Source organism: Carcharodon carcharias, chromosome 18, assembly GCF_017639515.1.
Source record: "Carcharodon carcharias isolate sCarCar2 chromosome 18, sCarCar2.pri, whole genome shotgun sequence".
Classification (NCBI taxonomy): Eukaryota; Metazoa; Chordata; class Chondrichthyes; order Lamniformes; family Lamnidae; genus Carcharodon; species Carcharodon carcharias.
Genome location: NC_054484.1, coordinates 26725456 through 26748688, shown reverse-complemented (window position 1 = coordinate 26748688; position 23233 = coordinate 26725456). Strand labels below are relative to the sequence as shown.

At 40.6% G+C, this 23233-nt stretch overlaps 1 protein-coding gene across 2 annotated transcripts; it reads left to right on the top strand.

The window, feature by feature from the left end:
* Window positions 1-2932: 2932 nt before the first annotated feature.
* On the top strand, window positions 2933-18481 carry atp5po (ATP synthase peripheral stalk subunit OSCP). Of its 2 annotated transcripts, XM_041212036.1 has the most exons (7): window positions 2944-3068; window positions 6647-6697; window positions 8265-8375; window positions 12945-13074; window positions 14995-15107; window positions 16317-16403; window positions 18232-18481. In XM_041212036.1, exons 1-7 carry the CDS (start codon window positions 3039-3041, stop codon window positions 18343-18345), a joined length of 636 nt encoding a protein of 211 aa, XP_041067970.1. In that variant the 5' UTR covers window positions 2944-3038; the 3' UTR covers window positions 18346-18481. The 2 variants fall into 2 exon arrangements, with proteins under 2 accessions (XP_041067971.1, XP_041067970.1); XM_041212037.1 differs by lacking the exon at window positions 8265-8375 and having other exon boundaries at window positions 2933-3068.
* The last annotated feature ends 4752 nt before the right edge of the window (window positions 18482-23233 follow it).

Here is a 23233-nt window from a genome sequence, read left to right as displayed (position 1 = left end):
AATCAATCTCATGAACCTCCTCTGAGCCACCTCCAATGCAACTACATCCTTCCTCAAGTAAGGGAACCAAAACTGTGCACAGTACTCCAGGTGCAGTCTCACCAATGCCTTGTGCAGTCGCAACAACACTTCCCTATTTTTATACTCTATTCCTTTAGCAATAAATGCCAAAATTCCATTTGCCTTCCTTATTACCTGCTGTACCTGCATACTAGCGATTCATGCACCAGGACACCCAGACCCCTCTGCACTGAAGCATTCTGAAGTTTCTCTCCATTTAAATAATAAGTCGCCTTTTTATTCTTCCGACCAAAATGGATAACCTCACACTTATCCACGTTTAACTCCATTTGCCTAATTTTGGCCCATTCACCTAACCTGCCCATGTCCATTTGTAAATTTCTTGTTCTGTGCCCCAAGTACCACTATGCATCCCTGGCTGTGAGCTGACGTAATGGTTCACACTCGAATGATAAATTAGGCAAAAATTTTGCAAAAAAGTTCACAAATCCAACAAACCGTTGCACTGCTTTCCTATCAGTTGGTCACTACATCGCTGTTACAGCTTTTACCTTGTCAGGATCAGACAAAGACCTTTTGCAATCAGTACATGACCTATGTATTTGACTTCAGGTATCTTCAATTGCATTTTTCTTCTTGCTCAGCTTCACGTTTATCTGGTGACCTCTCTCTAGCAGTCGCACTAGATTCTGATTGTGGTCAGCAATGGCTTCTTCCATTGAGTCTCCACAGCCATAGACTAACAGGTCATCCACTGTAGCTTCCAATCATTAAGATCACTGACAATCTCATGCTCTCTGCATTGACACTCTTCTGAAGCCATGGAAATGCCAAACGGCATTCGCAACCATCTGCATCTCCCAAACAATGTCCAGAATATAATTCACTACAACATTCTATGGTCATCCAACTGAGCCTTATTTCAGGTACTGAAGAATTAACTGCATTTGTTTTGTGCTTTGTTTGAGGCCACAGTTGGTTGGCATCTCTGTCATTCACTTCACTCAGGACTTGTTTTCTCTCACGTTTGAATATATAAAATTGACGGACAAGCAAAGATCTGTGGGCCTATCAAGTCTGCCCCACTCTCAATGGAAAGCGATTCATGACTGGATGCTCACCCTTGGCCTCTCCCAACCATGCTGCCAGCTACTTTCATCCAGCTTCACTTGCCAGTAACCATCTTTCACATCTAAAGCCATAAAGATCTTTGCCTTGGAAAGTTTTGGCAAAATTCCTTCAACGGTTGGCATGGGGTAGTGAGATCTCTTTAAAACTTTATTTAGATCCTTTGGATCTATGCATACTCTCAGCTTTCCAGATTGTTTCACTGCTACCATGCTGCTAATACAGTCCGTAGGAGTTGTCACTTTCTTGATCACTCCCTTATTTTCCAGCTCTTCCATCTTGTTTTTTAGGCTGGACTAGAGGGCAGCTGGAACTCTTCTTGGCAGATGCTGAATTGGTCTTACACTCTCATCTATTTCTAGCTGATATTCACCAGGAAGACATCCAAACCCTGTAAACAGATCTCTAGGATCTGTTCAGCGGTCAATGGTTTAGTACACTGTGACATGTTGTAAATCTCTTTTGGCATGTTTAGGGTTACCAGTCCAAGCTTTAGACTTACTTGGCTGAGATGAGTGGCTTTTGCTTACCGTCCATGATATGGAACTCCAGATCTTCATGCTTGCCAATGCTTTGAGCTCTCAGATTAATTTGTCCTCTTGGCATGAGTATCCTGCCATCTGAATATTTACAAAATGTCGTACCTTCAAACTTACTTTTGAGGGTTTCATTTTTGGATCGCCATGTTGAGTCACTTTGCACAAGTCGATGAAGATCATGATGTTGAATGATGCAGCTGACACTTCATGTTCAGTGGATGCTCTGTATAGGTCTGTTTTGCTTCTTTCTAGCCAAACATTTGTGTGCAAACTGATTCCATTTTTTGCAGTTAGAACACTGATTTCCCTATGCTGGACAAGCTTTCTTTTCCTTTGTATGATGTCCTCCGCAGTATTTCCATCCTGCCCTTTGTTCGTGATCTTTCTGCTCTTTTGGCTCCGAATGTCTATCAGCATAATGCAAAGCCTGGTCTGTTCTGCCACAAATATGCTCTAACTAATGATTTATAACCTCAGCGCTTCTTCACATCGATTGTTTTCTTGAGAGTCAGTTTCTCCTCTGTCACTGCACATGATATTAGTACTGGATCTCTTAATACTAAGACAAACCTATCTTTAATGAAGTCGTCACTTAGTTGCCCGAAATCACAAGATTCTGCAAGCTGTGTTGCTGCAGCCACATACTAATCAATAGACTCTTTTTCGCCTTGAGCCCTAACACCGTTCATAAGTTACAATCTCTTGGGGTTTAAAATGTGCCTTCAAAACTTTGCATTACATGGTGATTCCAGTCAGTGCCTCATACCTGACGACAAGCAGGTAGGACCTTTATACATGATTGCATTTCAAACCAAATACATCACTACAAGGATGCTCCGAAGAAGGGTCATATGGACTCAAAACGTTAACTGTTTCTCTCTCCACAGATGCTGCTAGACCTGCTGAGATTTTCCAGCAACTTCTGTTTTTGTTTCAGATTTCCAGCATCTGCAGTATTTTGCTTTTATCTTTGTTCTAGAATATTATCTGCCTCTCATCTGTCAACCTTGCCCAGTTCATTAAGTAAATTAAAATAAAATAAATTCCTCTGCATGCTTGCTTTTGGTGGAAAAGGGAGAGATAACAAGCAAGCTTCATTCGATTGGTTAAGTTCAGGGTGGATTCTCGCGGCTGCTCCTCGCGAGAGTTGTCCACCAGTCGATGTCCGCCTTGTGCCGCAGGGGTTTCCGGGAGCTGTAGTCCTCGCCTTCCAAGATTTCTGTTTCTCCGCGCTCAGATTCGCCGTGTTGCCTACAAGTCCCGGGATGCACCGGCGCAGCCGCGCCTGCGCGGAAAGCCTTCCTCTGATCACAGCAAGGCCTTGGGTTGACCTACATCAGGGTAAAGAAGATGGCGGCACCGGCTCGGTTTGGTTTGAAGGTAATGGGGAAAGGGCTAAAGCCAATTCATGTCGTGGGATAGAACCTGTGTTGTTAAAATTTCTGTAGCTTCTAATGTTTTGGCTGAATCTGCATACATTAAAATAAGGTTTAATTTAACTAATCTACCTGTAACACTATTGCTGTCCTCTTGTGTCGAATTGAAATGTTGACAAATGTATCGGGGTCATTAATGGTTTTGATTTTTATAAGGTTAAGATTTTTCAGCTATGTTTTAAATGTAGGAAGTTTGAGAAACGATTGTCAAATCTAAATCTAAATTTCGCTCTTCACCATGATCCTTTCTTGATATGTATAATTCACTTGGTTGAGTTATTTATTTAATATTTACAGTATTTATTTCAGTCCAGCAATGAATTTTATTAACTTTAACGATTAAGCTAATTTTATTTTAGCATTTTGTGCAAATTGGTGTATTGTTTATTGTGCTAAGAGGAACACTAAGGGCACCTAGCAGCTGAAAACTGTAAAGGTATGAAGCTACTGCGCAGTTCCCTGAATGAAAAATACTAAAGGTAACTAGCTATAAACACAGCCAAATGAAACTACAGCCAATAGGCTAAAAACAAAACTCTGTAGTTATGACACCCTAGTCAAGAATGGTGATCATCTACCAGGTTATTCCATGAACCCCATCCTTAATAATTGTGGATCACAGCACATGTTTGCAAGAGACCTGACTGGCAAATTTGCCAAGTAGGTAGCCCCCTCACAAGGTTCCCATCATGATAGATGTGTGTGTGACCCAAATCAGTTCACTCCACATTCCAGCAAGCAGCAGAGTTTACTAGACAAAGTAGAAACTATGGTTCCTGAGAACATCCTGTCTGTACTTCTGAAGATCTGAGCAGCAGAACTAGGTGCTCCCTAACCAACTGCTCCAACAGGTTCTGACTCTGTCAGCTACCCAATGATTTAAAAATGTCTAGGTATATCATTTACAAAGAATAAGATGCATCCATTGTGAGCAATTATCACCCTATCAGCCTCTTGCCACCATCAGGAAAATGTCGTCAGTAATGCCATCAAGCTACTCACCAGTAAGCTGCTGACATTTGGTTCAGATTCTGTCAGTACAGGTAATCTCTGATTTCATCAGCGCTTTGCTCTGTATGTGGATGGAAGAGTTGAATACCTGAGGGATAGTAAGATACCCTCTGCATTAAGCAGCATTTGATTAAATATAGTACGAAGGGAGCCTGGCAAAGCTAAGATCAATAGGGATCAAAGCGTGCAGTAGCTGGAGTCATACCTGCACAAGGGAACAAAAAGAGCTGTCAGAAACTCATGTGTCCTGATTGTTTTCCCTTTCCGAATTTGTCTAATTCAAGGAAAATAAAACTAATCATTGCACAGTTATATTCTGACTAAAATCATCTAACTCAACACAGAGACTGTTAACTTGCACAATTTTTGTTAGAGTAAGATATCTTGAACTTTTTCAGAATCGCACAATACTGTGCATAAGACTCCTTATTCTCCTGACCTACAAAGACCACCTCTGACTCCTTAGCACAATAGTTTGTACATTTTATCCACTGGTACTTTCCAAAGGGTAGTCTGAAAGCTGCCTGAAAATATAGTGGGTCTCCACCTGATTGAAGAATTGCACTTTTTGTTTTGAAAAATTGTAAATGTTACACAATGATATAAAGAGGGAAAAATTTGCTAACTACAGAGTGTCAGTTCAACATCAACTGTGGGAAAGTTACTGAATCTGTTCTTAGATACAGTGAGCACTTGGACAATTAGCCAATATGAAAACTTGTGTAGTTATGCCTGTAGTCTGACTGAATTATTGTAGAGGTTACTAATGTGATGTATTGTGGAGAATCTATGGATGTTGTCTATTTTGGACTTTCAGAAGGCATTTGATAACGTTTTGCGCAAGAGATTATTAGTAAATTTGAGAGCATTACAGAATTGTGGATAACATTGTGCCATAGGTCAGTATTTGGTTGGTTGGGATTTTGAAGACATAGATTAAGAATGAAGAGTTTGCACTGTGATTGCAAGGGTATGATAAATGGTGTTCTCCAGAAATCTGTGCTGGGGTTCAACTTTTCACCATTTCTGTTGATGACTTGATTGAAAAACTAGAGTGTTGTATGTCCAGGTTTGCAGGCAACATTAATTTAGGAGGCACATTTTAAGTTGGTGGGTAGGAGCTACAAAGGGACATAAACAGATTAAATGACTGGGCAAAGCTATTGCAGATGCAAACAGGAAATGTTGCAAATACCCAGCAAATCAGGCAGCATCTGTGGGAAGAGAAACAGTTAATGTTTCAGTTTGGTAACCTGTTAGAACTGGAAAGCATTACAGATGTAATGGGCTTTAAGCAAGTAGCCAAGTGGTTATGGTACTGGGCTTGTAACCCCAAGATCAAAGGTTCAAATCTCACAATGGCAAACTATGAAACAATGTAACTTCATCTGAATAGGAACAGATGGAAACATGTTTGTACTCGAAAGAGTTACAGAGGCAGGAATGTGGTGGGGGAGAACAAAAAGAGTAGGACTTTGATAGTTTGGAAGGCAGGAGTGATTTAAATAATAAATAGTGATGGTGCAAGGAAAAAGAGCTGGCTAATGGAACAAAAGATGGGTCTAGAGAAGTTGTAAATGACAACAACCGAATCATTACCAGCACCAGCAGTCTGAAAAAATGAGAGCAGTTGTTACTCTCTGAAATTGTTGAACTTGATTTTGAATTCAGAAGCTATAGCAGCAGTTGTTCATTGTGGGGATTTGTGGTTATTCACTTTGGATCTGATAAAATCAGACAAAATTGAATATTTTCTTAATATTGGATAGTGCAGGTGAAAAATAATTTTGGTTTCCAGGTGCACACATTACTAAAATGTAGTGAACTGATAGAAAGAAAAAAACAAAAATCACTAAAGTTCTTTATCTCAAGTGTGTTAAAATGCAAAAGTGAGAAGGTGATAATTCATTTGTATAGAACTTTGGGGTATGAATCTGGTGTACCACGTTTAGTTTTAACATTGGAGCGGCGACAGTGTAGATTCACAGAATGATGCTGGGCCTGAAAGATTTAAGATTAAGAAAGGTTGCATAAACTTAGCTTGTATTTCCTTGAGTTTAGAAGTTTGAGCGGTAATTTAATCAAGGTCTTTAAAATTACAAATGGATTTGATAGAGTAGGTGCAGAAACGCTATTTCCTTTGGGAATCTAGAAGAGGATATAACTTTAAAATTATTGCTAGGCCATTTAGGAGTGAAATCAGGAAGCAGTTTTTCACACACAAGATAGTGGAAATCTGGAGCTTGCTCCATAGAACTACTGTATTAATCTGGAAAGCCACTGACTCAGCTGGGTTGGTAAAATATTCTAAGTTATCTTTAGAAGGCTGAGTGTAAAATGTATTTTTAATTTTATGTATTTTTGTTGCTTCCCCATTGATTTTCCCTGACCTTTTATCTGCCTCAATGGCTCACGTTGTATGCTAACATTTATGCTTTACTCTTTGATCCATGTCCAGAGAATGTGAATCTTAACATAAATTAAAGCTGACATATTTCCTTGCGATTGTAGGTTCGTTACTTCAGCACTACAGTGGTCAAACCAGTGAGCAAACTGGTGATGGTATGTAACTGGCCGCATTTTAAAGCTTTTAATTTATCTTTAACTTTGATAAATCCAATTGCGAAAGTAGTTTTGTAGGAGAGATTAATAGTTTTACTGGCTGCCTAAAGAAACTGTTTCTCATAAAACAGTAATAAAAATAGAACATTACTTAATGGTCCTCTGAAATGGCCCCAGAAGCCACTCAGTTCAAGGGCAATTAGGGGTTGCCTTGCTGGCCTTGTCAGTGATGCCCTTATCCCGTGAAAGAATAAAGAAAAATGCTGGAAATACTCGACAGGTATGGCAGCATCTATGGAGAGAGAAACAAAGTTAATGTTTCAGATTGCACCATGAACCCTTTTGTCATTTAATCACTCCTGCTTCCCCCCCCGCCACTATCACACGGGCCTTACTTTTTGTTCTTCTTCTCATTCACTTCCCGCTCCCCTGCCCCCAACATAAAACCTATTACATCTCTAACTTGGAGGGTCATCAATCTGAAATGCTGACTCTGTTTCTCTCTCCACAGATGCTAACAGACTTGCTGAGTATTTCTAGAATTTTGTTTTTGACTCAGATTTCCAGCGTCCTGCAGTTTTCATTTTTATATTAGTGGTCCTCTTCAGTACAGTCTTGCTTTGACAGAATTCTAGTGCAAATTACTTTGTCATTTATTCCCACTCATAAACCCTTTTGGAGGAGATAGTGATACAATTCTGTTTTAGACTACCCATATGACTCATTCCCATAGTAATATGTAGTGTGAAGCATTGGTGTTTCTGTTGGCACAATTCTGGAAAAATTCTTTGAAGATTACTAAAGTTACTGGCGTAACATTGGTTCAATGTTTTGATTTGCCAATGCACTTGCCCTGGTGATGGAGATGTGCCACCACAGCCCCATAAACAAGCAAGTAGACCCCATCTGTTACTTGCTGTCTCATGGATGGAGTATTATGGGTAGGTTTTCTGTGCAGGATCCAGTGAGTCTAAGATGACGGGAGAAATTTGGAATTAACATCCTTGCTGTGGTGGTGTCGGGGGAGATGATTTTCAACTAGAAACAGTTTTAAAATATATAAATTTTATCTAAGTTAACCATACCATTTACTTGAACTTGGTCTGTCTCCTGCCACCCACCATATTTCTATGAGGTCCAATTCTAATATTGTCAATAGAATTTAAATAAAGCGTATTATTGAGTGCTTGAAATGTTCTTACTGTGCTCACTTCTAGCTGTGAGAAAAACATTGAGCACTATAATTATGGATTTTTGTCTTTCCCACTCCTGTCACAAACCTGGCCTGTAACTGGACAGCATTTTGGGATGTATGATATTAAGATGATGGCGGTTACAAGTGACAATGTGAGGTGATAAATCATGACTGTCGCACAAGGCAACACGCACCACATCAAGTTCATTGGCTTGCATAAATTTTGCTAAAGCACACAGATGCTGTAACAAAAATCATACCAGACAACTTCACTGTATATCATTGGCACATGTTTAATTGTGAAATTTAGAGAAGTGTTAATTTTCACTAATTCTTTGCTGTACTGAAATTTGTCATTATTTTTACCCCTAGCCACCTATTCAAGTCTATGGAGTTGAAGGTAGATATGCCACAGCTTTGTACTCTGCTGCCAGCAAGCAGAAGAAACTGGACCAAGTAGAGCAGGAACTACACAAGATAGTTGTGAGTTGGAGATTCGTTACAGCCTTTATATTAAATTAAAGATTAATTTAAAGTTGTAGAGCCTCACACATTAGCTTTAGAGTTTTAAAGGCAACTAAAATTGGAGTCAAAATGAAAAAGTATCATGGAGTGGTAAAAATTCCTCAAAAACTAGGATCAGGAGTAGGCCACTCAGCCCTTCGAGCCTACTCCACCATTCAATATGATCATGGCTGATCCTCTATCTCAACGCCATATTCCCATTTTATGTCCATACCCCTTGATGCTCCTAATATACAAAAAGTTATCAATTTCTTTCTTGAATATACTCAGTGACCCAGCCTCCACAGTCTTCTGTGGTAGAGAATTCCACAGGTTGACCACCCTCTGAGTGAAGAAACTTTTCCTCATCTCAGTCCTAAATGGCCTGTCCCATATCCTGAGACTCTGGCCCCTGGTTCTAGGCTCCCCAAACAGGGATAACATCCTCCCTGCATCCAGTCTGTCTAGCCCTGTTAGAATTTTATACGTTTCAATCAGATCCCCTCTTATTCTTCTAAATTCTAGTGAATACAGGCCTAGTTGAATCAATCTCTCCTCATACGACAGTCCTGCCATCCCCGGTATCAGCTTAGTGAACCTTCGCTGCATTCCCTCTATGGTAAGTATATCCTTTCTCAGGTATGGAGACCAAAATTGAACACAATACTCCAAATGTGTCTCACTAAGACTCTGCAGTAAGACATCCCTACTTCTGAACTTAAATCCTCTTGCAATAAAGGCCAATATACCATTTGCCTTCCTAATTGTTTGCTGTACCTGCCTATTTACTTTCATTGACTGGTGTACAAGGAGACCCAGATCTCTTTGTATATCTGCATTTCTTAATATATCACCATTTAAATAATACTCTGCCTTTCTGTTTTTCACACTGAAGCATATAACTTCACATTTATCCACGTTATAATGCATCTGCCATGTGTTTTCCCAAATACACAACTTGTCTAAATTGCCCTGAATCCCGTCCAGTTTTGTGTTATCAGCAAACTTGGAAAATTGCATTTGGTTCCCTTATCCAAGCCATTTATATATCATGAATAGCTGGCGCCCAAGCACTGATCCCTGCGGCACACCACTAGTCATCGCCTGCCACCCAAAAAAAGACCCATTTATTCCCACTCTCTGTTTCCGGTCTGTCAACCAATTCTCAATCCATGCCAGTATATTACCCCCAATCCCCTGTGCTTTAATTTTGCCCACTAGCCTCTTAGGTGGGACCTTATCAAAAGCCTTTTTGAAATCCAAATATACCGCATCCACTGGTTCTCCCTTATATATTCTACTAGTTACATCCTCAAAAAAAAATCTCTGATGCTGCTTGGGGAGGCAGCATAAGTGAGGAGCAGTATGTTACTCCATGATGAAGAAAATTGATACTAAAAGACTACCTGAGGTGACTCCATCACTTAGCATCTACCTCAAATGGTATTGACAAAGGCCTGGAGCAGGTCATCTGCCTGCGCACCTGGCTGATAAGACTGCATGAGGAGGTGTCCAAAAGAGGTGAGGTAGGCCATTTTTAAAAATTGCTAAATAAAATCCAGTAATGTAAATTGAAGGCACATATTTTTGCATAATCTATGCCTAATGTCTTTAGCTTTACGTTGAGGCTGATGACAGGGTAGTGAAATGGGTGGACACACGACAGATGAAGTTCAGTGCAGATGAGTGTGAGATGATAAATTTTGGTAGGAAGAATGAGACACAATACAATTGTGTGAAATGGCACAATGTTAAAAGGGATGCAAAAACAAAGACACCTGGGGGCGTTTGTGCACAAATCTTTGGTTAATAAAGTATATGGAGTCCTAAGCTTTATAAATAGAGACAGTACAAAGGCCATCAAGTTGTAAGAAACCAATATAAAATACTGCTTCATTCCCAGCTGGAATGCTGCATCCAATTCTGAGCGCAACACTTTAGGAATGACATTAAGGCTTTGGAGAGAGTACAGAAGAGAGCCATTTAAACGGTCCCAAGGATGTGGGATTCCAGTTCTATGGATTTTATGAAAGCTGTACTTACCTGGTTGAAAGCAGAGATTGGGAACTTCAACTCCCAATGGACGTCGGAGCTTATACTCATGCACAGACCAGGAACCGGCTGCACATGCGCAATTCTGCAAATTTTATGTTCTGTGGGCCCAGTGTGCCTGTGGAGGAAGAAGAATGGTGCAAAGTACCTGCGTCAGGTGACCAGGAGCACCACGGAACACTGGTGTCCCAGGCAGGAGTCATGGAGAGGGGACAGGGAAAGGTCCCAAAGGAAGAGTCCCAAAGAGGGGACAGGGACAGGAAACGATCCCAGTCCAGTTAAAAAGAGAGGACTAGAGTAGAGGGATGTGGGGAGCTGGCTTTAAATAAAGAAGGCAGCCGCAGCTGGTGACTTCATGCTGCGAGCCGTTAGGGCAAAGGTAGTGCTTTGGAGCAGTAGTATTCTGTTCGGCACGGCCAAGATCTAAAGTTGAGCTTGAGTTGGTGCGCTTGGTTGCAAACTCGGGAATCCAGAGGAACAAAATCTCAGGAGGTGAGATTGAAACCCTGCGAGGTGGGCTGTTGTTGATGACGCCTGAGTCTGGTAATTGAGAAGGGCTCAGGAGAAGCCCTGAAGGTCCAAAAAGGTTGGTGACTCCTTGCTTCTGGCGTTGGGGCAAAAGCACCCAGTTGGAGCAGTAACGTTCTGCTCGATGCTGCGGAAGAGCTGAAGTTGCACTTGTGAGTTGGTGCTTGAGTGCATACTCAGGAATCCAGAGGAACGGAATCTTGGGAGATGAGACTGAAACCCTATGAGGTAGGCCATTGTTGATACATTCAAGTTGGAGCAACTTTTGGAGAGAATTCCAAGATTAGTTCTTCAAAGATGAAGATTGGAATCCCTCTTGAGAGCGACAAAGTTTCAATGAGATTGGTTGACTGTGTTTACTGACATCTGGGTGTGTTGTTGTGAAACCAATGGACTCTATCTTAGTTGCAGCTGCCATTTTATTGTGCAGTGTGGTGCGTTCAATTGCTTGTTAATTCGCATGTACCTCATAATTACCCTGACTGTTAGAGTATAGATAGATATTAAATTGTTTTATTTTTCTGACCTCGTAAAGTTTATTTTTGTTTGTTCAAAACTCTTGGAATCTTGTGGCTTTGTCTACTTTAAACAAAACATGTTGGTCCCTAACCAAATCTTACCAAATGCTTGAGGGTTTGGTCAAGGATCATAACAGGATAAACTTGAGAAGCTGAAGTTTTTCTCCTTAGAGTAGAGAAGGCTAAAAGAAGATTTGATAGTGGTGTTTAAAATCATGAAGGGTTTAGATAGAGCAAATAAAGTTCAGCTGTTCAAATAACTCAAGGGTCAATAACCAGAGGGTACAGATTTATGGTGCTTAGCTAAAGAACTGCAGAGGTGGGTGGGTGGGTGGGTGTGTGTGTGTGTGTGTGTGTGTGTGGAGGGGTGGTGGGGGTGGGGGGGGGGGGTGCAAAGAAGAAAATTGTTTTAAGCAATGGTTGCAATTTGGAATGCACAGCCTGACGGTACAGATCATCCAATTCCCTTTGAAGAATATTATTTAAATTCTTGAAGGAGGAAAAAAATGCAGGGATACGGGGTAAGTGGGAGAGTGGGACTAATTGGATTGTTCTTGAAAAGACCCAGTGCAGACTGCCGAATGGGCTTCTTCTGTGCTTTACTATTCAATGATTCTATCCAGTATCTACTGTAAAACCTTTGGTGCCCTTTGAAGTCAACAGAAAAACTTCCATCTACTGTCATTTAATCAATATACTTTTAGTTCCAGTTCTCTCTTGCAAGGTGCAATATGTATTTTTTAAAATTATTTTTCAATCTTTTATCATCAGAAGCTGGATAACCAATTTGGAAATACTGCTTTCAAAATGATGTAGCAAACACATTTATGTGTGTAATGTCCAATAAAAATCAGCTTAAAATCCAGAAATTGGATCAACTTTTGATTTGGGAATCATAGAGGGTGATTTCTTTTGTAAGCTGTGCTATCTATTTGTTTTGATTCCTTGCATACATTTCTTCCCCACAGACTGTCCCAGTGTGAGAGGCCTACCATTAAATGGAACTTATGCCATGGCTCCAAATGGCTTGATTCTACCTGCTTTCCAATACAGATGTCAAATGTTTAATTTACCACTTGATATACCCTTCTATTGGTTTTACTATAACGTACATTGTTTTTACTAACTGTTTCCTTGTCATATTTGAAGATAAGCACTCTGTTTTCTGGGTGCTTGCCAGTGTGGTTGGAATTGTTCAAAAGTCGTTTACAGAGACCACCTTTTTTAATACAACCTTAGTGTTGGCCATGTTAGAACCTGAAGTCCTTTATAATTTGGCACAGTTGTCAAAGCTCTAATATAATATATTGCAACTGAGAAATACGTGCATGTTTTATCATTGTGCACTGATGGATATTTGTCATTCTAGATACTATCTTCAAAAAGAAAACATCTTATTGATACAATTTGACATGTTAACAGTTTCTTCATCTCCTTGTTTATGTTTCAGTCAATACTGAAAGATCCCAAGTTCTATGGAGTGGTCAACAATCCCCACATTAAGCGCAATATCAAGCAAAAAACTGTGAATGACGTGCTGTTGAAGCAGAAGATTTCCCCAATCATGCTCAACCTTGTCAGTAAGTAGTTGTCTTACCCCCACAATAATTTTGGTTGACAATATTTTCAGTAATCCATACAACATTGCAAAAACAGAATATTAGAATAACAAGTCATAATACAAAGGCTACGGGCCCTGACAATATTCCGGCAATAGTAATGAAGACTTGTGCCCCAGAAATTGCCTCACCTCTAGCCAAGCTGTTCCAGTACAGCTACAACACTGGCATTTACCCAACTATGTGGAAGATTGCCCAGGTATGTCTTGGACACATAGCAGGACAAATCTAACCCATCAAGTTCCCGTCACATCAGCCTACACTCGATCATCTGTAAAGTAATAGGAGGGGTCATCAACAGTGCTATCAAGCAGCACCTGCTTAGCAGTAAACCTGCTCATTGATGCTCAGCTTGGGTTCTGCCAGAGTTACTCAGCTCCTGACCTCATTACAGCCCTGGTTCAAACATGGACAAAAGAGCTGAACTGGTGAGGTGAGAGTGACTGCCCTTGACATCCAAGCAGCATTTGACTGAGTGTGGCATCGAGGAGCCATAGCAAAACTGGAGTCAGTGGGAATCAAGGGGAAAACTCTCCACTGGTTGGAGTCATACCTAGCACAAAGGAAGATGGTTGTGGTTATTGGGGGTCAGTCATCTCAGCTCCAGGAAATCACTGCAGGAGTTCCTCAGGGTAGCGTCCTCAGCCCAACCATCTTTGGCTGCTTCATCAATGACCTTCCTTCCATCATAAGGCCAGAAGTTGGGATGTTCGCTGATAATTGCACAATGTTCAGCACCATTTGCGACTCCTCAGATACTGAAGCAGTCCATGTCCAAATGCAGCAAGACCTGGACAATATCCAGACTTGGGCTGACAAGTGGCAAATAGGATTCACACCACACAACTGCCAGGCAATGACCATCTCCAACAAGAGAGAATCTAACCATCGCCCCATGACATTTAATGGCATTGCCATCATTGAATCCCCCACTATCAACATCTGGGGGTTACCATTGACCAGATATTGAACTGGACTAGCCATATACATTCTGTGGCTACAAGAGCAGGTCAGAGACTAAGAATCCTGCAGTGAGTAACTTGCCTCCTAATTCCCCAAAGCCTGTACACCATCTACAAGGCACAAGTCAGGAGTGTAATGGAATACTTCTCACTTGTCTGGATGTGTCTAGCTCCCACAACATTCAAGAAGCTTGACACTGTCTAGGACAAAGGAGCCTGCTGGATTGACACCACATCATAGGGGGAGGTGGCGGCATAATGGTATTGTCACTGGACTAGTATTCCAAAGGCCCAGAGCAATGCTCTGGGGACCCAGGTTCAAATCTCACCATGGCAGATGGTGACATTTGAATTAATAAAAATCTGGAATCAAGAGCCTGATGATGACCACGAAACCATGGCCATTGTCATAACCATTGTCATAAAAACCCATCTGGTTCACATCCTTACCTGGTCTGGCCTATTTGTGGTTCCCACAGAAATGTGGTTGACTCTTAAATGCCCTCTGAACAAGGGCAATTAGGGATGGGCAATAACTGCTAGCCTAGCCAGCAATGCCCACATCCCATTAATTAATATTTTTTTAAAAATCTCCAAACATTCACTCTTTCCAGCGCCAACACACAGTGTGTACCATCTACAAGATGCACTGCAGGAGTTCACCAAGGCTTCTTAGACAGTACCTTCCAAACCCATGACCACTACCATCTAGAAAGACCAGGGCAGCAGATAGATGGGAACATCACCACCTGGAAGTCCCCCTCCAAGTCAGTCACTATCCTAACTTGGATATATATCTCTTTACTGTTGCTGGAATTCCCTGGAATCCTGGAACTCCCTCCCTAACAACACTGGGGGTGTACCTACACCACATGACTGCAGCAGTTCAAGAAGGCAGCTCACCATCTTTTTTTTTCAGATTTGTTAGCTGAGAATGGACGGTTGCGCCAGACCCCTGATGTTGCTACTGCTTTTAGTAAGATCATGAGTGCACATCGTGGGGAAGTTCTCTGCTCAGTCACTACTGCTCAGGTAAAATGATTTATTTAAGTGTAAAATTGTATTGATAATTTGTGTTAAATGGTAAGATCTGCACTGTAGGTGTATGTACACCAGATGGACTGCAACAATTCAAGGTCACTCACCACCACCTTCTTGAGGGCAATTTTGGATGGGCAATAGATGCTGGCCTTGCCAGCAAAGCTTATATCCATGAAGGAATAAAAAAAAAACTTCAAGTTCACTGAACAGTTTTGCTCATTTGTATTGACTACTTGGGAGCGATAAATAGCAAAACAAATGTTTTTATTGAGAAACTAAGGTAAAGACCAAGTTGAAAAGAGAGGACGAGGTAAATCTGGAAATATTGATTAGATAACACAAAACTTAGACTTTAAAAGCCTCAGAATTATTGGAGAAGGGAAGAGAAAGGACAAAACAGTGAAAGACAAAGAAATTTATAATGGGAAGAGAGATCAAAAGTGAAGTTTTTTCTTGTATGCTATTTAGGACTGTAAAGCATTCCCAATTATGGGAATGGTATAATAGCCTTGGATCAATTTGTGTCTATGTAGAGGTTTAATAGTTGTTGAAGGGGAAAAGCAATATTTAGCATGAAGAAGAAAAACCTGAAGGTGACTTTAGCAATAGAGAAAAATTGAGATAAGCAGGTAGAGAGTGCAGAAATCCTGATGGATTGAAGGAGTATTGAGGATAATGGCATGAAAGCTAAGCACTTCTGGCTAATATTTGAAAGTGTGAAGAACAAAAGGTAATGGTCCAGCCAAGATGTTTGTACTAGGAGTGCTTGAGCCAAAGGAAATTAACAAAGATGAAAGAGGTAATTGATGTAAAAGCCTAGGGAAACTTAAGAGTTATCAGGAAAAAGCTGAGTTTGAGCGCAGGTGGATCAATTCGAGTGAAAAACAACATTAATATACTGGGATGCCATATAGGTCAACAAGGTCTAGCGTAGCAGCTTTAGATCTGTCTCTGAGCACAGTGAGAACTAAATGGTGGAAGAAGCAGTCACTGACACCAATACAAGCAATGGAACATTGCAGGAAATAAAACCAGCTCTTAGGAGCCATGGACATGCCACAACAGTTTGCTGTGTGGGTACCAGAGAAATTATTGAGCCTAATAGTGAAGCTACATAGAAAACTTAACATAAGGAATTGCAAGTTGACCAAATGGCTGCTTGAAAATCTGAAATGTTCATTTTCTTTATTCATTTGTCAGCCCCTGGATGAAGCAAATCTTTCCGAGCTAAAATCTGCTCTTACTGGTTTTCTAAAAAAAAGTGAAACCCTGAAATTGGAGACCAAGGTAAGGTGAAGCACAAACAATTGGCCAGAATTAGCTGTAGCTCTTCGGGCTAAAAAAGGAGAAAACTGAGGGGTGGCCTAATAGAGGACTTTAAGATTATGAAAGACTTCATTATTGTAGATGTAGATTTATGTGGGGATCAAAACTTGGGCCTATAAATATAAGTTGGTCACTGATAAATCCAATAGAGAATTCAGAAGGAACATCTTTATCCAGAGACTGTGGTACTCATTACCACAAGGAGTAATTGATTAGCATAGATATATTTAAGGAAAAGCTAGATAAGCACATGAAGGAGAAAAAGCATAAGGTTGTACTGAGTGGATTAGATGAAGAGGGGGTGGAAGGAGGCTCATACAAATTAGTACACAAAAAGAAGCCATTAGCTCATTGAATCTGTGCTGGCTCTTTCAAAGTGCAATCCAGTCGGTCCCGTTCTTTCTGCATATCCCTGTAATTTTTTTCTCCTTCAATTATTTATCTAATTCCCTTTTGAAGCATAAACACATCAGTTGGGCCAAATGCTCTGTTTTGTATGATATATTTCCATGTACTTCTATGTATGTTTCTGTGGAATAACTTTTTGTTATAACACTTAACTGCTTTCCTGTCATGCCTATATATAATACTTAAATTTATATTCATGTTTAAACATGAATGGCAACCTTAAAAGAAAAAAATTAAAAGTTTGTTGGAGCATAGAAGCCTTGTTACAGTACAGGGATATGTAAAACTTTGTTGCCATATTGCCACTATTGAGGGAAGGTGTAATTATAGCATAACAAGTTTTCTTTAGTAGGTTCCATTATAAATGTGGACACAGATTTTTAATGGGAATATTTAACACAAAAGCATGGTAAACAAGAACAGACATGCAAAGACAAACTTTTAAGGTTTTTTATAATAAAGTAAAAGTGATAACATGGACACAAGTTATCATTTCATTTGGGGGAAAAAATGCTAATTGTGATTGGATCCTAGCTTCTTCTGATTACTTTACATTCTGCCACACCATTCATGCCAGTTCGGATCCTGTTCAATTTCTGATATTTTTGTTTTCAATTCTGCAGTCTTCCTCCTAAATTCTAATTTGGTCACTTTTATAATTTCTTTTCCCAGAAGAGGTGCAAGAAATAGTGAGGAAGGAAAAAAATTGGAACAAATTAGAGAAATCAAAAGGGAGAAAATCCCCAAAACAGTAAATATTCAAGCAACATTTGTACCTTTTTCTTTCAGCCAACTTTATCTTGTCCTTCCTGAGGGGTTTACTCCTTGCTGAGATATATTTCTACATGACTCTACCTTACATTTGGTGGCTGAATAAGTTAAAATCTATTTTGTTACCTATGATATTGGAGATTCTGCTTATTTTTCCATGGAAACCACAAATAATGGCCTCGAGCATCGCAAGCTGTTCAGCCAGATAAACATAACAGCCAAGCCTAATTATACTCGTGCTGCTCATCTGCTGTTCACACATATGTGCTTCCAGTAGAAGTTACCAGAAAGCAATCAGCAGCTCTGTTGGTTTTCCTACTGCACCCCTACTACCCTGCCCTACGCACCTCCACACTAAACAAATCAAGTGCTTGTGTAGCCGGTTATATAATTGCTGCCACTTGCCCAGATGAGATCAGCTAACATGACATAGATTGGAAATCATCTTTCTAGTTTGTCTAGCTCAAATTTTTGCTGGTTAAAATCAGCGGGTTATCAGGGGAATCAGAGGGTTACTTAATTTCATCAAACACTGACTTTGAAACTACAGTGAAGCACACTTACTTCTATTTTATAAGAAAATAACATAACCTTTGCTTTTAAATTCTAGACTGATCCTTCAATCCTGGGTGGAATGATTGTCAGTATTGGTGATAAGTACGCTGATATGTCCACAAAAACCAAGATTCAAAAACTCAGCAAACTGATAAATGAAGCTGTATAAGAGTATCACCTGAATCTGAGCAATTTCCTGTTGGAAATTATTGTAAATCTGCTCCACTATGTGTACAGTGATCACTGTCTGTGTGATTGGCTTTCATTAGTGTACAAAAAGTTTAATAAAAGTATCCTTGAAACTGTTTGCTACAACTGTTAATACACGTAGAAGAGAACTTTATTTTGAAATAAGTAATGACATTTGGTGTGGTGCAGTGGTAGCATCCCTGCCAGAAGCTGTGGGTTTGAGTCCCACTCCAGGACTTGATAACTTGTTCATAATGTGGCCAAACAGGTTAAGTATCAACCTGCAAATCCTTCAGATATGCCTATGGGGTCGCTCATTTAAGACAGGTGAGGAGAAATTTTTTCTGAGAGTTGAGTCTTTGGAACTGTCTTCCTCAGAAGGCGGTGAATGCAGAGCCTTTGAATATTTTTAAGGCAGAGCTAGATAGATTCTTGATTAACAAGGGGGTGAAAGGTTATTGGGGGTAGACAGGAATGTGGAGTTGAGGTTGCATCCGGATCAGCCATGATCTTATTGAATGGCAGAGCAGGCTCGAGGAGCTGAGTAGCCTACCCCTCCTAATTTGTAAGAGCGGGATGGTCTCCCGGTCAACCAGAACCTGCAGAAGGCAATTGCAAGCCACTGCAATACTTTGTCACGTATAACCATGGACCAACATATGGAAGTCCATAGTTGCCAATGCCCTCTGAGGGCATGATACCTGAAGGGAGAGAGGATGACACTTAGTTGATTATGTGATGTGAACATGATGGGACAGAAATTGCTAGCGTGATGCATTTCACAGCAAGCATCTTAGCTTGGATTACTTTTTACCTTGCCCTTCAGATCATATTTATCATAAAGTACTGGAAATATGAATTCATAATGACAGTTATGTCAACTGGACATCGGGTACCTCAGGAACATCAGGTTAAAAAACAATTAAATTTAATAATGGAGAAAGAAACAGCGAATGACAGAGGAGATGGGGTGAATTAGAGAAATGAAGGGAAAAGATTGGAATGGGAGGAAAATAAAGGCCAAAAGGAAAAAAAAGTAAAATTCATCCAGAAACAATTTTCAATCTGTAGAAATGTGACTCCAAGGTTTAAATTATTCCCTTTCTGAATCTCCAAGGTTGCTCCAGGTATTGTGGAGTATTGTGTACAGTACTGGTCTCCTTATTTAAAGAAAGATGTAAATGCGTTAGAAGCAGTTCAGAGGAGGTTTACTAGACTAATACCGGGAATGGGCGTGTTGTCCGATGAGGAAAGGCTGGACAGGTTAGGCTTGTTATCCACTGGAATTTAGAAGAGTAGGAGACAGCTTTTTTGAAACCTTTAAGATCCTGAGGGGTCTTGACAGAGTGGATGTGGAGAGGGTGCTTCCTCTTGTGGGGAATATAGAGCTAGGGGTCATTGTTTAAAAATAAGGGGTCGCTCATTTAAGACAGGTGAAGAGAAATTTTTTCTGAGAGTTGAGTCTTTGGAACTGTCTTCCTCAGAAGGCGGTGAATTCAGAGCCTTTGAATATTTTTAAGGCAGAGCTAGATAGATTCTTGATTAACAAGGGGGTGAAAGGTTATTGGGGGTAGACAGGAATGTGGAGTTGAGGTCGCATCCGGATCAGCCATGATCTTATTGAATGGCAGAGCAGGCTCAAGGAGCTGAGTAGCCTACCCCTCCTAATTTGTATGCTTTTCATATCAGACCATAAATCATTAATGGGGTCCTTGTGATTTGAAATATCAGCCCTAATATCTGTGATGAGCTTCATTCAAATTTACAATGCAAATCCAGAAACTTCTTTAAGCTCTTGGAAGGTTGGCAGCTCTTTTTTTGTGAGGTAGCAGCACAGCATTGTAAATTGTACAGCAACATGTGATTCGCACCTCTCAGCTTATTTCTTCTTTGCTACAAATCGCTGGGTTTTTTATGCATTAATAATGCCAAATTCATGGTGCTCATAATTATGTTTTCAGCAATATTTGGGCCATTTAACAGAGCACACAGAAAATTCAAAATTGCATGATCATAGCTAGAGCATATGATAGTGCTAAGTTAACTTAATCAAGCCTAGACAGAATTTGGGAGGTATTGGCCTCAGTGCATCTGTAAAAAGGGGGATGAATTCAGCCAGGGTTGTTGCTCTGTTGGAACGTGGACACATGAGGGCAGCAATAGACTCGGCTGTAAAGCCTTCCGCTGTTTTACAGCCTTTTCTCATTCACTGTCAAGGACAGGTACAGAATGATAACTAGGGCAAAGCTGAGAAGGCTGCCAGCAATTCCAAAACCAAACTTTAGAAAGGAGAGGGAATCAGCAAAGAAAAAAATACTATTATTGTTGTAGAATATCTGGTTTTCTTTTTCACACTACCTGCCTCCTGTTTGAAGGGACTGAAATTAAAGGTTCAAGTTGAAAATTAGAAATTGCCTCTTCCGTTTCATGTTAGTAAAACTATGACATGAACTTGTTTCACCTGATCATGATCCATTGCAGCAAGGAATCTTCATGTGTGTAGTATGCCAGCGATTCTGCCACGTCTCTCTGACCAGTCATATAAGCAGATCTTGTGTTAATTTTGCTCTACAACTAATACATTTACAGTAGTTATAAACCAATATTTTAAATGTCAAACAACTTCTGCACAGCCCCTCAACATAAAATTGGTTCTGAAGACATAATCACCACTATTTACACAGCTGTACACTACCATAAGGGTCATATGATTAGCTGCAAATTGGTGGCCTCCCATTGACTCCTTGTAATTAGAGTCAAACTGTAGTGCAATTAGTTCTGAAGATTCCCTGGAACAAAGGGAATTTAAAAATAAGGTATTTCTGATAACTACAGTTAGATGATTCAGACATTCACACTTTTCAATGCTATGTTTGCCCATAAAAATACACCTGTTAAACATATTGTTAAAAAGCTTGAAATTGAGTGACTTCTTCCTTAGAAACCTGTGCAGGAACTTTATACTTGTTCAACAGCTATCAGGAATACTGCTGGACAAAAGACCCTAATGGATCTGCACGTAAGAATTGTATTGAAGCAACTTTTGATCCACATAACAACCTTCACATTAATGCACACAGAACACAAGACTGGGATGTATACATTTTCTGTATCCCACAAAAATCGCTAACAGTGATCAACTTTAATTTTGCAACTATGGCCACAAGAAAGATAACAATAAATAATTCAAGGCAGACATGAATGCTTCATTTTTGTTGGAGATGTCTCACTGTTATTGTGGAAGTGGAAATCTTTTTTATTTATATACAGCTAAAATTACTGGGATGGATAGCAGTTTTCTTTGTGATTGACAGAAAATTTAGCTCTGTCAAATTAATCCCAGGTGATTATTCACTAGTAACAGTGAAAACAATGAACAGCAGTGCTGCTGAAATTTCTGATAGATCTTAAACAAAAACAAAAACAGAATTACCTGGAAAAACTCAGCAGGTCTGGCAGCATCGGCGGAGAAGAAAAGAGTTGACGTTTCGAGTCCTCATGACCCTTCGACAGAATTTAATTCGAGTCCAAGAAAGAGTTGAAATATAAGCTGGTTTAAGGTGTGTGTGTGGGGGGCGGAGAGAGGGAGAGAGAGGTGGAGTGGGGGTGTGGTTGTAGGGACAAACAAGCAGTGATAGAAGCAGATCATCAAAAGATGTCAACAACGATAATACAAAAGAACACATAGGTGTTAAAGTTGGTGATATTATCTAAACGAATGTGCTAATTAAGAATGGATGGTAGGGCACTCAAGGTATAGCTCTAGTGGGGGTGGGGAGAGCATAAAAGATGTAAAAAATAAAATAAATATTTTTTTTTTTCTTTTTCTCTTTTTATAATGGAAATAGGTGGGAAAAGGAAAATCTATATAATTTATTGGAAAAAAAAGAAAAGGAAGGGGGAAACAGAAAGGGGGTGGGGATGGGGGAGGGAGCTCACGACCTAAAGTTGTTGAATTCAATATTCAGTCCGGATGGCTGTAAAGTGCCTAGTCGGAAGATGAGGTGTTGTTCCTCCAGTTTGCGTTGGGCTTCACTGGAACAATGCAGCAAGCCAAGGACAGACATGTGGGCAAGAGAGCAGGGTGGAGTGTTAAAATGGCAAGCGACAGGGAGGTTTGGGTCATTCTTGCGGACAGACCGTAGGTGTTCTGCAAAGCGGTCGCCCAGTTTACGTTTGGTCTCTCCAATGTAGAGGAGACCACATTGGGAGCAACGAATGCAGTAGACTAAGTTGGGCGAAATGCAAGTGAAATGCTGCTTCACTTGAAAGGAGTGTTTGGGTCCTTGGACGGTGAGGAGAGAGGAAGTGAAGGGGCAGGTATTGCATCTTTTGTGTGGGCATGGGGTGGTGCCATAGTAGGGGGTGATGGAGGAGTGGACCAGGGTGTCCCAGAGGGAGCGAACCCTATGGAATGCCGATAGGGGGGGTGAAGGGAAGATGTGTTTGGTGGTGGCATCATGCTGGAGTTGGCGGAAATGGCGGAGGATGATCCTTTGAATGCGGAGGCTGGTGGGGTGATAAGTGAGGACAAGGGGGACCCTATCATGTTCCTGGGAGGGAGGAGAAGGCGTGAGGGCGGATGCGCGGGAGATGGGCCGGACACGGTTGAGGGCCCTGTCAACGACCGTGGGTGGAAAACCTCGGTTAAGGAAGAAGGAGGACATGTCAGAGGAACTGTTTTTGAATGTAGCATCATCGGAACAGATGCGACGAAGGCAAAGGAACTGAGAGAATGGGATGGAGTCCTTACAGGAAGCGGGGTGTGAGGAGCTGTAGTCGAGATAGATGTGGGAGTCGGTGGGTTTGTAATGGATATTGGTGGACAGTCTGTCACCAGAGATTGAGACAGAGAGGTCAAGGAAGGG

Coding starts and splice junctions, on each gene's coding strand:
- atp5po (XM_041212036.1), top strand. CDS start 3,039: ATGGCGGCACCGGCTCGGTTTGGTTTGAAG. Junction 8,376..12,944: donor AGGAACTACACAAGATAGTT/GTGAGTTGGAGA, acceptor TTTATGTTTCAG/TCAATACTGAAAGATCCCAA. Junction 15,108..16,316: donor GCTCAGTCACTACTGCTCAG/GTAAAATGATTT, acceptor TTCATTTGTCAG/CCCCTGGATGAAGCAAATCT.